Below are 15,270 nucleotides of genomic sequence, written 5' to 3'. Positions count from 1 at the left end.
AAATTAAATATTAAGGATATATATAGGATATAATAAGAATATAAATATAAAGGATTAAAATATTACAAAACATATTATTTTCTAGCCTACATAAATATGAAAAATCACTGCTTTTATGACTTCTTCATCTCGGGAGGCTTTTTCAGTTCATTCATAACAATTTGCTTTTGTATAATGTTATTATTATTAGCAGTATTATTTATTATATCCATATTTATATTTGTTTTATTAAAAACAAGCTTAGATTTGCCCACCTGTCAGGTTTTAGACCATATGGGGCACAGCATGTGTTTGAGGATATAACTCAGGTTTTTGAGCACATTTTGTTATTATTGTTCATTTATTCGTTTGCTGGAAATTAGAACTGAATTTAGAAATAGTTTTGAAACGAATATTTGCGCTTAACAAATGCAATTAATTATTTATAGGCTAATTGATGTCTGTGCGTAAAGGTTTCCCTATCCAAGAGCGAATGTGAAAGTAGATCCATTATCTCTCATTCTCACGCAGTAGATACTCAGTTTTTTTTAACAGAAACCTGTTAACTGTTTGTTAGTGAAATGCTCATTTTTTCCACTTAGACTTACTTTGCGTCCTGTAAATAGCGAATGCTCTCTTGGCGCGACGCAGCTGGCTCTTAAAGGGAATGGGAGATGAGACTCTAATTGGTTTATTCTCAAAACACACCTATAACTCATTAAGAAAATAAACTCAACCCTTTTAGACCATGCACCACGGCGCAAAGCAGATTTTCCTGTCCTTAATTTAGCAAAAATGCGTTCTGACACGCCCTGAAAGTGATTGCGCCCTGCGTTTTGCGCTCTGCGCATGGACCGTCAAAATAGAGCCCATAGAGTTAACAGTGTATACATTTGGGAACAAATTCTGTTTATTTTGCAGGTGGCAGCGTACCAGGATATGGTACTGGCGCAGGTCCAGGTGCAGGATATCAACAACAATATCCAGGTAATAAAAAGGACTTTCCAGGTCTGCAAAGGATTTCTCAACTTTGCTGATTCAAGAAAACTCAAGTTCACATAAAAGAGAAAAAAAATAGTCACTATTTACTCACTTTCAGTTGGTTCCACATCTTTATGACTTTCTTTATTCTGTTGAGCACAAATGTTCAATATAGAAATGTTTTATTGTAGGTTTTGGCGGTCCTGGTGCTGGTGGTCCTGGAAGTGCTCCACTTACACCTCAGCAATGTAAGATGTTGTTACACAGTGTTAGCGAATATTCAGATACAATAAATGACATTATCCAAAGCCAATAGTAAGTATTGCATTCAAGTGTGTGTTTGATTCTATACAGCAAAAGCCGCCAAATATGCAGCTCTTCAAGGCTTTCTTGGTGCAGGAGGCTACAGAGGTATGTAAACACATTTCTTTTAATCTTTTCTTTGGCTTAAATTGCAAAAACCTGACAAAACAGTGATGTTATATGTTATATGTTCATTCTAAATCAAACCAAGCAACCCAATCAAACTGGAAACAGTAACTATTTGACATTTTGGCATATAAATATCTAAGAAAAACAAAGAGAAAGCATGAATCCTGAGACTGAAATTGCTGAGAGATTGTGTTACAATTGATTGTATAAGTCGTCACCTTATAATTATTAGGTTCTATCTGACATTTTTGTCTAAGTTTAGTTATTGACATATTCAATGACATTTAAGTCATATTAAATGACAACTTATTTACATTATGGGATGCTTTTTATAAGTTGTTTACATTTTAAGACTTTTTATTTAAAAAACAAATGTTACACACATACAGCATATCTATATGGAATGCAAAAACTTTAAAGCTCAATATCTCAAAATCATTCAGAACGCAGATAGAACCTTATAATTCCAAGGTGACAAAATGGCAATTCAGTGTTTCAATTCAGTATTTAAAGCAAAATGGGTTAAGCACAATATTAACCTTGATTTTATTTTATTTTCAAATATCATCAAATAAATTCTTTAACAAAAAATACATTTCAACATGGTCGAAAATGGAGCGGGATGAAGCACAAGCTTATTACATCCTTAAAGTCAGAAAAAGTACTGAAGCCAAAATACTGTGAAGATTATTAAAGTAACTGGATTATTGTTTAAAAAATTATTAAAATTAAAACATTTTGTTGCTTGAATAAATAGTGTTATTATAGAGAAAAATGTCCATATTTTAGATTCAGTCCTCTCAAAATACCACAAAAATAAGTATTGAAATGAAATATACGTTAATATCCTTTAAAATTTTAATATTTTAGAAATGCGAACATTAGAAACATGAATCTATATCGAAAGTCTTTAAATAGTTTGTATTTGCTTTTATTTTCTATTCCTCAACTTATTTTTCTCCAAATTTAGATTCCTATAGTTGTTATTATTATTTTTAAGTCATGGTTGGTTGTGTAACTTCATTTTAATGTGACAAATAACATATAGTTGGAATCAACTGTAGTCAAACTAATTAGCCACCCATTTATTTTTTTCCCTATTTTTGTTTAATGGAGAGATTTTTCTTTCAACACATTTTTAAACAATAATAGTTTTAATAACTCATTTCTAATAACTGATTTATTTTAATTTTGCCATGATGATAGAACATAATATATTTCTAGATATTTTTCAGGACACTTCTATACAGCTTAAAGTGATATTTAAAGGCTTAACTAGGTTAATTAGGTCATCTAGACAGGTCAGGGTAATTAGACAAGTTATTGCATAACCATGGTTTGTTCTGCAGACTATCGAAAAAATATATAGCTTAAAGGGGCTAATAATTTTGACTTTAAAATCGCTTTTAAAATATTAAAAACTGCTTTTATTCTAGCTGAAATAAATCAAACAAGACTTACTCCTGAAGAAAAAATATTATCAGACATACTGTGAAAATTTCCTTGCTCTGTTAAACAATATTTGGGAAAATTTTTAAAAAGAAACAAAAATTCAAAGGGGTGCTAATAATTCTGACTTTAATTGTATTTAACATTAACATATTTTTATAATTTGACTTTTAAATGAACAATACCAGGGTGTACAAATAATAACACCAAATATAAAAATGAAAACAGAATATGCAACATTAAAATCAAATGCAAAATATTACTAAATTCAATTTCTTAATGACCCAAACATAACAGCTTAAATGAATCATGTTAACGTGATCTACGTCCTGTATCAGTAGTGACCATGTGTTTTCCTGTAGGAGGCGCAGGATGTCAAGGCAAATACTGCGGCAGGAGGAGGAAGTGACAATCCAGCCGATAGAAGTGACCTCATAAATAAGTGGTGCTACTGCCTGATCTCAAATGCACTTTTTACAGTCTAAAAGTGCCTCATTGCAATATGTGAGAGCGAGAGAAATTTGGACCTGCATTACAGGAATTCTGCAGCCGTAGTATTAGATGTGAACCTCTCAATGCACTTGTTGCACTGCCTCGACTCCCTTAACTTGTCACAACGCGTTGCTTTTACAAATGTATTTTTTCAGTTAAATCAGCAATATTAGCGTGTTATATTTAACTTCGACAGTTCTAGCTGTACATCTCTTCAGCTGCTCACTTAAACCTAGCCGAATATTGAGACGCATTTCATCTGGAGACACAACGCTGCTATTTCAGGATCATAGATATATACACTAGATATCGCACAGGGATCCTGAGCATGCGTCAATAGCGCCGCCACATTGGTACAGTGCTCCCAGGACAAATGTCATTCAACCGCACTAGTCAAGACAGTGTTATTACGTGAAGATGCTGTACTTTAGCGCTGTCTACGGGTGTAGTAACGAGCAAACAAAGCACAAAGGCAGAACATTTCATAGGTAAGATTATGTTTTTTTCTGTTTTTGTATGTACTGAACTTTTTCAGGTAACGTTATTGATGATGACAGTCACTTACTGCATTCACCATAAGGCAAAGCAGCTCCAACTCGCAATAAACACTCGGCTTATGCTAGTTTTGTTGAATAAAATCAGCAAACAATGCAAAAGAAATATGACAACGAGATGCTGCGCTGCCAAAAACTTTATTGTCGGCTAACGTTAGTGAAAGAGTCGTTCGGGGGTTTCATTCACAAACGAATCGCTCCCTCCGTCAGTATGAGAAGTGAAAGCAGGAGAGGAGCTGTGTTTCAGGACATGATTAGATTAAATTTAACAGGGAGGGTGAATAGTACATTTCTGTACACACAAACACAAGCTTTTTGTCAGGAATGCCCGTGCGGTCACTGATCCATCAATGTAGAAAAGTGATGTAAAATTATAATTTTCGTAATTAGAAAATAAAAATTACATACTAACGTCCAGGAAAACTCCCGATCACAGATATATGTGTATATGTGTATATCTCTGGCTTTGCATGGCCACAGTCCTCCACTATACCTTGGTCCCGCATTCATTTCAAAGGAGCGCTACCCTGTAGCAAGATGGCGGCGCTATTGACGCATTCCGTCCAATAGACAACAAAAGGCCAGGCAACATCTAGTGTATATATCTATGTTTCAGGATGAGCTGTGACAGACTGGTATGGCAAGCCATTTAGACATTTAATCTAAATCCACTAGTGTCGATTTTCATAAATCCTTTTTTTATTTTTATTTTTTTGTTAGATACTAGTGTCTTTTTCAGTCCTTTAGCTAGTAATGATTATTGTTTAGATACTAGAGCCTTTCTTAAAAGATACTAGTATGTATTCATTATATGCAGGTATTTATTAATCAGATACTAGTTAAAATAATAGTACTTATTTATTAGATATTACTATTTATTTATTAGATACTTGTCCTTATTCATTAGGTACTAGTACATATTTCATTAGTGACTAATAACCAGGGCCGAAGCAAACTGAACTGCTGATCTAGGCTAACGGCGATCACGCCGCCCTCAAACCGTAAGTGAAAGCAAAAATTAACGTCCCAAAACCGGGGGTTGGGGGGGATTTGTGGGATATGTGGGGGTTATATATTGCAGATGAAAGTAATGACCGTGGGTAGGTTATTTGGGGTAGCGGTCGCCGTCCTCACTATTCTGCCGTCTTAGGCAGCTACCTACTGTAGGTCTCCTCTATGGACGCGCCGGCCCTGCTAATAACTATTCTATTTTTACTTCAAATTAGAATTTAATTAGGATTTTTACATTCAAATTGACATTAGCAATTGATTTTTGCAACAGCAACAGCCATATCAACCTACAGCCCCTGGTCAGTACCTGAAAGGGATACCACATGGGAAACTAGGTTGCTAGTCCAAACCCACCTGAACCAATAAATTAGGACCTGAAATCCACTTAATAATCACAGACAGGTGTGTTTGATATGGGTTGCAACTGAAATCTACAGGAAGGTAGATCTCCAGGAACAGGATTGGCCACCCCTGCCATAGGGTATGTTTATACGGCAATGATTTAGCCACGATCATGGGGAGAACATGCAAACTCTACACAGAAATGCCAACCGACCAAGCCGAGGCTCAAACCAGCGACCTTCTTGGTGTGAGGCGATTGTGCTGCCCACTGCGCCACCATGATGCCCCATAAAGCAATTAAGCTGTTCCAAAAAACCTTAAGAATTGTGTTGTTTCAACTCATTAAAAATAAGCAGTAAAATTCAATAGTACTTATTAAAATTGTTACTAGTAAGATTGTTTATTTTACTAGTAAAATGTTTGTAAATTACTCTACTGTGGCCATTCATGTCACAAGATGGTACCATGAAGATTATACCAAAAGAAGTCAAGCAATATTAGTAACAATAGAATAGTTGATAGACTTTTTGAAATAAGTACAGGTATCTAATGAATAAGTATTCAAATCTATTTAATAGTATTAAATAAGTAGTATCTAATGAAAAGGTAGTATCTAATGATTACATATACTATTTTCCATTTAAAAGTTATTAGTATCTATTAAATAAGAACTAGTGGACACAAATCGATATTGTGTGTTTCATAGACCATTTTGTGGAATGTAAACAATAACAATAGTCCTAATGTATTTCCTGTTTTACATTTTTAATTTCTATAGCTTCCGAGTATCCAAAAAGGTCCGCATATTGATAAATAATGTTATGATAGCTGTTTATGATTGAGTTGCCTCTTGTAACAGTTTAAAAGTTTAACAGCAAGCAGGAAATATTCATGTGCCATGACATCACCACATTGAAATGGTCTATAGATTAATTGTTAAATCGGCTTGCCACAGTTGGGAAAGCAGCAACATTATTGTTTAGGAGTCTATTTCTTTCTAGCTGTGTGCTTATTAGTTCACAAATTCATATGTTGTATTCTCCAGCAGCTTCAGTCATTGGTCACACAAAGAAATGGGATCAAGGCATGCAATGTGCGTGTGTTTTTTTGTCTTATAAGAACAAAATGCTTGTCGTAACTGCGGTAGACAGCATCTAAGTGTACTGAGGATTACAAGCTGTTGTCTTCAATGATACCTCAGGAACTTGAAGAGCTCTCTTTTCTAGTATCCTGACCCTATAAAACCTTGTTTTTTTGTTTGTTTGTCTTAATGTAACTCTTATTAAATTAAAATGTTGTGTTTTTAAGGATATCTGTGCATTTAACCAGACTTGTTTTGGTTTTTTATTAAGCATTGTGAATGATCTTATTGTGTTTGTATAAGTGCAACTGTTCAAATGTGAACTGCAAGGCAGTTCATTTAGTGCATTTTTGTGAAAATAAAACCCGTTCACATTTTTGTATCACCTTTGATTTTGTTTGAGCCTTTTATCCCTCTTTAATTTCTGAAAATAAAACTGTAAAAACAGAATCATGTTTTTGTTTTCCTTTTCAATTTACACTTAACATGCAGGAGTTATTTTGCGACATGAAAAGGCATTTTCAAAATATTAAAGAGAAAGTTTTATAAAATATATGCGGTCAAAAACTATTCTGAATTTATGAGTTACATTATATTTCTATAAATTTAAATTGCAGCTTTAAGTTAGCAAAACTTGATGTAAACAAACTTAGGCATACTCAATTAGTAGTGCCTAAATGAATTTTCAATGAAAATTATTAATGAATAATTAATTAATATTTGTCAATAATTTGTTTCATATTTAAACTTTAATATTGATCTTTCCCAAACTGAGTAAAGTCACTGTGATTTTATTATAATAATATTGTCACATATTTTCAATATTGAAAATATGATAAAATAAAACGAAATTATTCTCTGAGTGTATCACCCAACAAAAATTCCAGTATACCAACATTGTGTATGTGTGTACTGTGCGCGTGTGGTGTCTGTGTGTAAGTCATAATCTTTTTTTCATCACAATCATTCATCAAATTTTATTCCTTTTATAAATCTGTCCCAAATGATGTTTAACAGAGCAAGGGATTTTTCATAGCATTTCCTATAATTTTTTGTTTTGTTTTTTTGTTTGGTCAATATTATTAGCCCCCTTAATATACATTTTTTATTGTCTTGAACAAACCACTGTTATACAATGACTCTCCAAATTAATCTAACTTGCCTAATGAACATTAGTTAAGCTTTTAACTAGCATTTTAAGCTAAATACCAGTAACTTGAAAAAATATCCGGTGAAAATATATAGGCGTACTGTCATTACGGCAAAGATAAAAGATGAGTTATTAAAACTATTATGTTTAGAAATATGTTGGGAGGGGAGGCACGATGGTGCAGTGGGTAGCACAATCGCTTCACAGCAAGAAGGTCGCTGGTTTGAGCCCCGGCTGGGTCAGTTGGCATTTCTGTGTGGAGTTTGCATGTTCTCCCCGTGTACACACGGGTGTCCTCCGGGTCCTCCGTTTTTTCCCACAAGTCCAAAACATGTGGTACTGGTGAATTGGGTTAGCTAAAATTGTCCGTAGTGGATGTGTGTGAATGAGTGTGTATGGATGTTTCCCAGTGATTGGGTTGCAGCTGGAAGGGCATTTGCTGCGTAAAACATACACTGTAAAAAATTTATGGTTCCACACTATTCGGTCATGTTGTCCCAACACAGATTGATTAAGTTATGTAACTTTACACTTTTCACAAATTTATGTGGATTGAACATTAAAAAATTAAGTTGTCCCAAATGAAATCTCATTAAATGTGTTGTTTCAGCTCATTTTATTTAAGTAGTTTGAAAGAGCAAAAAATAAAAAATAATAATAATAAAATTGAGTGTATGCTAGATAAGTTGGCGGTTCATTCCGCTGTGGCAACCGCAGAATAATAAAGGGACTAAGCCAAAAAGAAAATGAATGAATGTGTTGGGAGCTTTTTTTGAAATTGAGGGAAAATATATAGCCAACAAGTGATTAATAATACTGACTTCAACTGCATTACATAGGCTACTACATACATATTAATGTCGTTTTGTTGAATTTATTTAAATTGCCTTTCTCCTTCTACATCTTCCCTTTTAAAAGCCTGCATGTACAGTAACTGATCCACAAATGTGTGGCGAGTATTTCCAAAGCAACATCCCGATTTCTCCCGCATGAAGCACACGCACACACAAACTGTCCTTCAGTCTCGGCGGTCATAGTTCATCACGAGGGCATCAGCAGGTGACAGGCTGCAGTACATACAGTAACTTAATCCTCCGACAGCATATTCATTCAGTCTGCACACCAAAAGTAGAGAAGGTGGGCTAAAGTTAGCAGGAGGGGGAGGGAATGTCTCGTTCACGGTTCAGACACTTGCCAGGAAGCAGAAGCGCAGCTCAGTATTGCAGATAAGAAAGAAAAGTTTTGAGTCTGTTTGCAAGTGTTTTCCTCTCCTCCCACTTCACTCCACCCATCAAATGAGTGGGGGACGGTGAAAAGACTAGTACAGCTAGTCACCACTATGATCAAGTCTAGTCAGGACCTGTATTGCCGGAGAGGAGGAAAGGCAAGGCAAGTCTTATAATGAACATTTATACATTTATTTACGTTTTCTGCAAATTTGTTCGTCTTTTGTTTTCCTCGTATGGCCTCAAAAGCCGCGGAGGTTTAGTCATGTTGCTACACGCTCGGTGCATTTCTTAAAAACAAAAACAAAAACAGGAACTTCTTTAGTCAACAGCCTGTTTTTAAGATTGCCATTTGATAACAGCATTCTTGAAGTAAAATAAGGGCTACTTACTTTGCTACTGTATCTGTACGTTACTTTAAATGATTGGTCCTGCTTTCTGCCTTATCAACAAAAGCGTAATTATATTTGTGTTTACGTAAATAGTGAAAAAAAAATCAGACTGTTTCACATCAGTTCTGACTACTCCCACTTCTCTACCGAGAAAGAGGTCATGCTTTAAGAGAATATAGTGACATTTAGCCTAATAAACAGATTATACGGTCACAAATTATACAAAAGGAAATATATTTCATTTGTAGCCTACTAAATTCTACCTTTTAAAATGCATAATAGTATTGTGTTACTATAAGACTTTGTGGATAAATAATGCATAAACATATTCAACTTGATAGAAATTGCATTGGCATACATTTAAAGACACAACATAAGATTGCTTTTTATTAAAATATCCAAAAAGAGCAATGTTGTATATTTTGCTGACTTATACATGATGCCAAATGTTTAGTAGAATGTTCAAATCTAGAGAAATAAGCTTTAATAACTATTGGCATAAACCGTGTCCTGTGTGACAACATCCTAATAACATCACACACCCTCAGTTTCCGGTTTGGTTTTGTAGAAAACACCACAGCTGCTTAAATATGTTGTGTATTTTATTAGACGGCAGAGAGAAACATTATACCAGACCCCTAAATGTATTTAGTATGATAAATAACACATATTAGATACACACATAAGCACAGCTTGACGAACCAGATGTTTTTGTGCTGCGTGTGCTTTTTGCTAGTCAAATATTTATTATTATTATTTTTTTATTTGCTTGTTTATTTTACAGGGACAATACACTTGACATTGTTATACAAGATATATAACAATAAGATATAGTTATATAAAATAACCGATGTTGTGTACATGGGGCATATTGCATAAAGCTAATTTGCAGCCCTCGTCCCTGGTTAGGCTTTACATTAAAAAATGAAAACAATCAAGAATAAAACACAATACAGCAAACATGTACAATATTTACAAAGCCACAAACATAAAATGCAAGTCAATCTGCATAAAGAGAAATGTAAAAGAGACCAACCTGAAGGAATAATGCTTAATGCACACATTGCTGTAAAGATTTCAACCATTCTTTCAGCTTTACAGAAAAAACTGGGAGTTCTGATTGTAACTTTAAATGAACAGGCATGGCATTCCATAGATGTGAACCTTTTACTGAAAAGGATGACTGACCCACAGCGGTTATTCTACAATTCCCACTTACTGCCCCTCTAGTCTTCGCCCCAGCACTACTGAATTTATGTGTTAACTCACAGACTACTTTAGGAACAAGACCATGTATACACTTAAACATGTTCTTTAAACGAAAACTTAAAAAAACGATCAAAACTTCACAAATTATATATATTTTTAAGAATTTGACAATGGTGCCATCTTATTGGTTTCTGATTCATTACTTTTAAAGTTATTACTGTTGAATGTCTGATTTGTTGATGTTAGGTTAACTGTGTGTATTTTTTCTACGTTTTATGAATGGATAAGTGCAGCACACTGAACAATAGTTCTGTCAATTTAAACAGGGCTAGTAATATAAACACAACTGTTTCTATAGATACGAACTCCAGTATCGGTTCAGTACTCGGTATCGGCTGACATCCTGAGCTCAGGTATCGGAATCGGTATCGATAAGGGAAAAATGGTATCAGATCGTCTCTAGTAAATTGTTACCCATCACTGTTTTTCTAATGTATATAACAGACCTTCAATAAAAGCCTCCAAGTCATTAGCCCCTTTCACACAGTGATACCGGTAAATATCTGGAAAATTTCCGGAACGACTTTACCGGTATATTCAAAAAAGCGCTGTTCACACAGGCGAGGACGTTACGGAAATTTTCCGGAAAAGAGCATTCACACATCCATTCCAAAATACCGGTAAATTCTGACATCATTCACCACAAATGAGCTTTAAACGGCTGCGCTTGTATTTGTAAACATTTGACTAAATTACAAACTCTGTGGATGATCAATATTGTGAACAACTTTCGCAGGATCACTTTCGCATGTCGAGATGTTCATAATATGTGCATGTGCAGGCGCTCACAGGCTGTTTCACAAGCACACGCAAAGCTTGAAGGTAAACAAACAACGGCTTATCGTAAGCATCTCATCGATGATTATTTACACAGTTGACATAAAGAAGAACATATAAACGTGATCTGACTAACTTCTAGCAGCTAAATGTGTCTGGAAAAATATTCAAAGGCTTTTATTCTCACAAACCGTGAGCAAATGCGTAAAACGTAAATGCGTCTGACTGTTGTGATTGGCTAAATCAGACGTCTCACGTCAGCATGTTCTAGACGTGCACGCGCTTATTACGGCAATCTTCCTTCTGCATTCACACAGCGCAGCATTCCGGCAAATTGCCAGAAATGTTACAACTTCTCTTTCCGGAAAATAGCCAGAACGAATTTACCGGTATTTTCAAAAAGGACCTGTTCACACATGGGGCTATTGACTTTAATTAAAACTATCTTCTTTACAATTCCCAGATGTTAAAAATTGTTTGGATAAAACCAGATGGCATTTTACATACATATGCAACAGCAAATTTTATATAATGCCTACTTTATGCACAGCTTATGTTTGAACTTGCTCACCAATGACTTCCACTTTCTCTGAATGAATTAGTTGTGATATATAATTAATGAATGAAGTCATAAAAGAAGCCAATTTGTAGAGGTATTAGATCCTCGAAATGCCATCAATGATGGAGAGTCTGATAGTGAGGATTCTCATGAATTGCTGTTGTGCATTATTGTCTGTAGGCTATTTTAGCCATTTAAGTGACATCTTAATGATTACCCATTTGGGCCCTATCATACACCCGACGCAATAGGGCGCAAGACATGTTTGCCCCAATGTGTTGTTATTTTCAGATTAATGCAACCTTAATTTTCCTCGTTTTCCGCCACGTTGTTTAAATAGTAAATCCATTTGCACCACTTTGTGGAGTCATGGGTGTTTCAGTCTAGAAAAGAGGTGTGTTAAGGCGCATTGTTGGCGCGTTGCATATATATTTTAAAGGAATATAATGATGAAGGGGGGCGAGGCAGTGGTGTAGAAGGTAGTGCTGTCGCCTCACAGCAAGAAGGTCGCTGGTTCGAATCTCGGCTCAGTTATCGTTTCTGTGTGGAGTTTGCATGTTCTCCCTGCCTTCGCGTGGGTTTCCTCCGGGTGCTCCGGTTTCCCCCACAGTCCAAAGACATGCAGTACAGGTGAATTGGGTAGGCTAAATTGTCCGTAGTGTATGAGTGTGTGTGTGTGGATGTTTCCCAGAGATGGGTTGCGGCTGGAAGGGCATCCGCTGCGTAAAAACTTGCTGGATAAGTTGGCGGTTCATTCCGCTGTGTCGACCCCGGAATAATAAAGGGACAAAGCCGACAAGAAAATGAATGAATGAATAATGATGAAGGGGGCGAAGCAGTGGAGCAGTAGGTCGCTGGTTTGATTAAATTTTAATTAATGGCTATATGCCGTAATTTTTTTGGGGGGTTATATAATAGACAGATGATGTATGTGGTAATGGTGTGGGAAATTAATTAGCTTGTGCTTCATCCCACTCCATTTTCCACCATGTTAAAATGTATTTTTTGTTAATGATATTTTATGTGTGATATTTCTGTTTGAAAATAAATAAATCAAATCAAATCAAATATGTAAACTAAATGTTACTTTATTACAGACTAATAATGAGCTAATGAATGCGCTAATCATGAACTAAGTCACGTCACATGAGTTCATGTGTGAATAACAGCTACCTTAATTACTTGCAGGACATGATTGTTTGTTACTAAATGTATTAGTTCATGCTTAATTTAACCATCATGAACTCATGACATGTATAATTATATCATGACTTTACTTAGAGGGGCACATCATCATTAACCCAGTGTTAACTACTCATGAACTCCCTATGCACGTCCGTCTGCTGCGTTTACACTTCACATCAACATGAACAGTTGAAACAGGTCATGATGATGTGGCCCTCCAAGTAAAGTCATTACATAATTATGCATTAACAGCTCATGAGTTCATGTTGGCTACATTCAGCTTAAACTTAAATGTTAATTAATACATTAACTAACAACATGTACTAATAAGTAATTAAGGTAGCTGTTATTCACTTATGAACTCATGTGACTCAGGTTGTAGTTAATGTTTGTCCATGATCAGCGCATGACTTAAGTCATCATTAATTCATAATAAAGTAATGATTAGTTTACATAAAAATACACCAATTTTCATGCACTATTATTGTAAAGTGTAATCCAATTTTTATTCTTGGAAATGTAACTAGGTAGCACAAATTCTCCAAAATAACAATTAATTATACGACTGAAGTATAGTAAAGCTGTAGCACTGAACAGCACTTTCTTGTTATTCTGCTTTGCCAGTGTTTAAGACTTTATTAGTGTGTGTGTGAGCGCACGAGTGTGTTTGTGTGTTTAATGTGCATGTGTTTCCGTGTGAGGCCTGTGTTATGTTGAATGGAAGGATGGAAGAGCTGATAACCGCCAGCTGGGGAACACATGACTGGCTGACATCCTGCTCAGATGCCGCAAGAACAGCAAACCCCCTGAATACTACAAAATGCTTTTCTTACTAAAAGTTTTTGCCTTTTTTTCTAGTCAAAACATCCAAAAACTAAAACCAAGAAGATTTTTCTTGACAACCCGAAAAAAATATTGTTTTGTTTTCAGAAATAATAAGTCTAATAATTTAAATGAGTTTTTCCTTTCAAGATAAAAATTATCTGCCAAGGGTAAACAAAATAATCTTGTTTTTGTTTTGAAATCAGATTATTTTATTTACCCCTGACTAAAGCACTTCTAGCTTAGCTTAGCATAAATAAAGTCAGAACTATTAGCCCCCCTTTGAATTTTATTTTATTTTTTAAATCTTTCCCAAATGATGTTTAACAGAGCAAGGAAATGTTCACAGTATGTCTGATAATATTTTTTCTTCTGGAGAAAGTCATATTTGTTTTATTTCGTCTAGAATAAAAGCAGTTTTAAATTTTTTAAACTCCATTTTAAGGACAAAAGTATTAGCCCCTTTTAGCTTTTTTTCCGACTGTCTACAGAACAAACCATCATTATACATTACCTTGCTTACTTACCCTAACCTGCCTAGTTAACCTAATTAACCAAGTCAAGCCTTTAAATGTCACTTTAAGCTGTATAGAAGTGTCTTAAAAATATCTAATCAAATATTATTTACTGTCATCATGGCAAAGATAAAATAAATCAGTTATTAGAAATGAGTTATTGTTACTTTTATGTTTAGAAATGTGTTGAAAAAAATCTGCTCTCCGTTAAACAGAAATTGGGGAAAAAATAAACAGGGAGTCTAATAATTCAGGGGGGCTAATAATTCTGACTTTGACTGTATGATTTAAATATTTCTTATATTAAGCTCGACTCTTCTATAAGTATGATATTACATGGGAGAACATGCAAACTCCACACAGAAATGTCAGCTGGCCCAGCCGAGGCTCAAACCAGCTACCTTCTTGCTGCGAGGTGACAGCACTACCTACTGCGCCACCTTGTCGCCTTTATTTTAAACTGCTATATAAAAAACAGTCATTTTTTGGTTTCATTTATTAAATCAACACTCACAATGAGATACTAATCTAAAAGTCTTCTAAAAGTCAAACCAAAACTATATTTTTTATGAATGCAATGTGGCATAAACAATATTAAATTAAAGACAATTAAGATGTCTTAAAGTTTTAAAAGCTATAATAAACAACATTTATGCAAAATATAAATGTATGCATAAAAACACAGATAACTTTTAAAGAAAGGTTATTTTAAATATGTAAGGAGGACAATTAAACCATATTGCTAAATAGTCATTGATTAATTTTTTTTTCGGCTTAGTCCAGTTATTAATCTGGGGTGGGGTCACCACAGCGGAATGAACCCCCAACTTATCCGGCACATTTTTACGCAGCGGATGCCCTTCCAGCCGCAACCCATTTCTGGGAAACATCCACACACACTCATTCATACTCATACACTACAATTTAGCCTACCCAATTCACCTGAACAACATGTCTTTGGACTGTGGGGGAAACCGGAGAGTGGAGTCTATGTTTTCAACCCAACACTCTCCATAATGACAAAAGTACCCAAAATCCTCTAATATTATTACCT

At 34.9% G+C, this 15,270-nt stretch overlaps 3 protein-coding genes and 1 long non-coding RNA gene across 9 annotated transcripts in view; 3 read left to right on the top strand and 1 right to left on the bottom strand.

Annotated features, from left to right (window-relative positions):
- Positions 1–6,771, top strand: part of elnb (elastin b) — a 44,020-nt gene extending 37,249 nt beyond the window's left edge. For 5 of the 6 annotated variants that reach the window (XM_087299978.1, XM_087299977.1, XM_087299975.1 and 2 more), the window contains 4 exons: positions 901–966; positions 1,152–1,208; positions 1,315–1,371; positions 3,204–6,771. In XM_087299978.1, the coding sequence (XP_087156104.1) occupies positions 901–966; positions 1,152–1,208; positions 1,315–1,371; positions 3,204–3,250 (227 nt within the window). In that variant the 3' untranslated portion in view covers positions 3,251–6,771. The remainder of the gene's footprint in view (positions 1–900; positions 967–1,151; positions 1,209–1,314; positions 1,372–3,203) is intronic. The other variant, NM_001048064.2, reaches the window with a different exon arrangement.
- The window catches only part of pcyt1bb (phosphate cytidylyltransferase 1B, choline b), a 658,357-nt gene that overhangs the window by 422,930 nt on the left and 220,157 nt on the right, over positions 1–15,270 (top strand). The window lies entirely within an intron of this gene.
- On the bottom strand, positions 7,277–9,249 carry LOC147832028 (uncharacterized). Its single transcript, XR_015520822.1, has 3 exons — positions 9,090–9,249; positions 7,997–8,987; positions 7,277–7,926 (listed from the first exon to the last, which is right to left on the bottom strand). It is a non-coding gene; the product is annotated as an uncharacterized LOC147832028 (long non-coding RNA).
- The window catches only part of limk1b (LIM domain kinase 1b), a 29,959-nt gene continuing 23,489 nt past the window's right edge, over positions 8,801–15,270 (top strand). The window contains exon 1 of the mRNA XM_087301928.1: positions 8,801–8,860. Coding sequence (XP_087158054.1) covers positions 8,811–8,860 — 50 coding nt within the window. The 5' untranslated portion in view covers positions 8,801–8,810. The remainder of the gene's footprint in view (positions 8,861–15,270) is intronic.

The sequence above is a fragment of the Danio rerio genome, chromosome 21, assembly GCF_052040795.2.
Source record: "Danio rerio strain M-AB ecotype USA chromosome 21, GRCz13ab, whole genome shotgun sequence".
NCBI classification, from domain to species: domain Eukaryota; kingdom Metazoa; phylum Chordata; class Actinopteri; order Cypriniformes; family Danionidae; genus Danio; species Danio rerio.
Note: the sequence above shows the minus strand (reverse complement) of the source record. Positions and strands in the feature narration are given on the sequence as shown.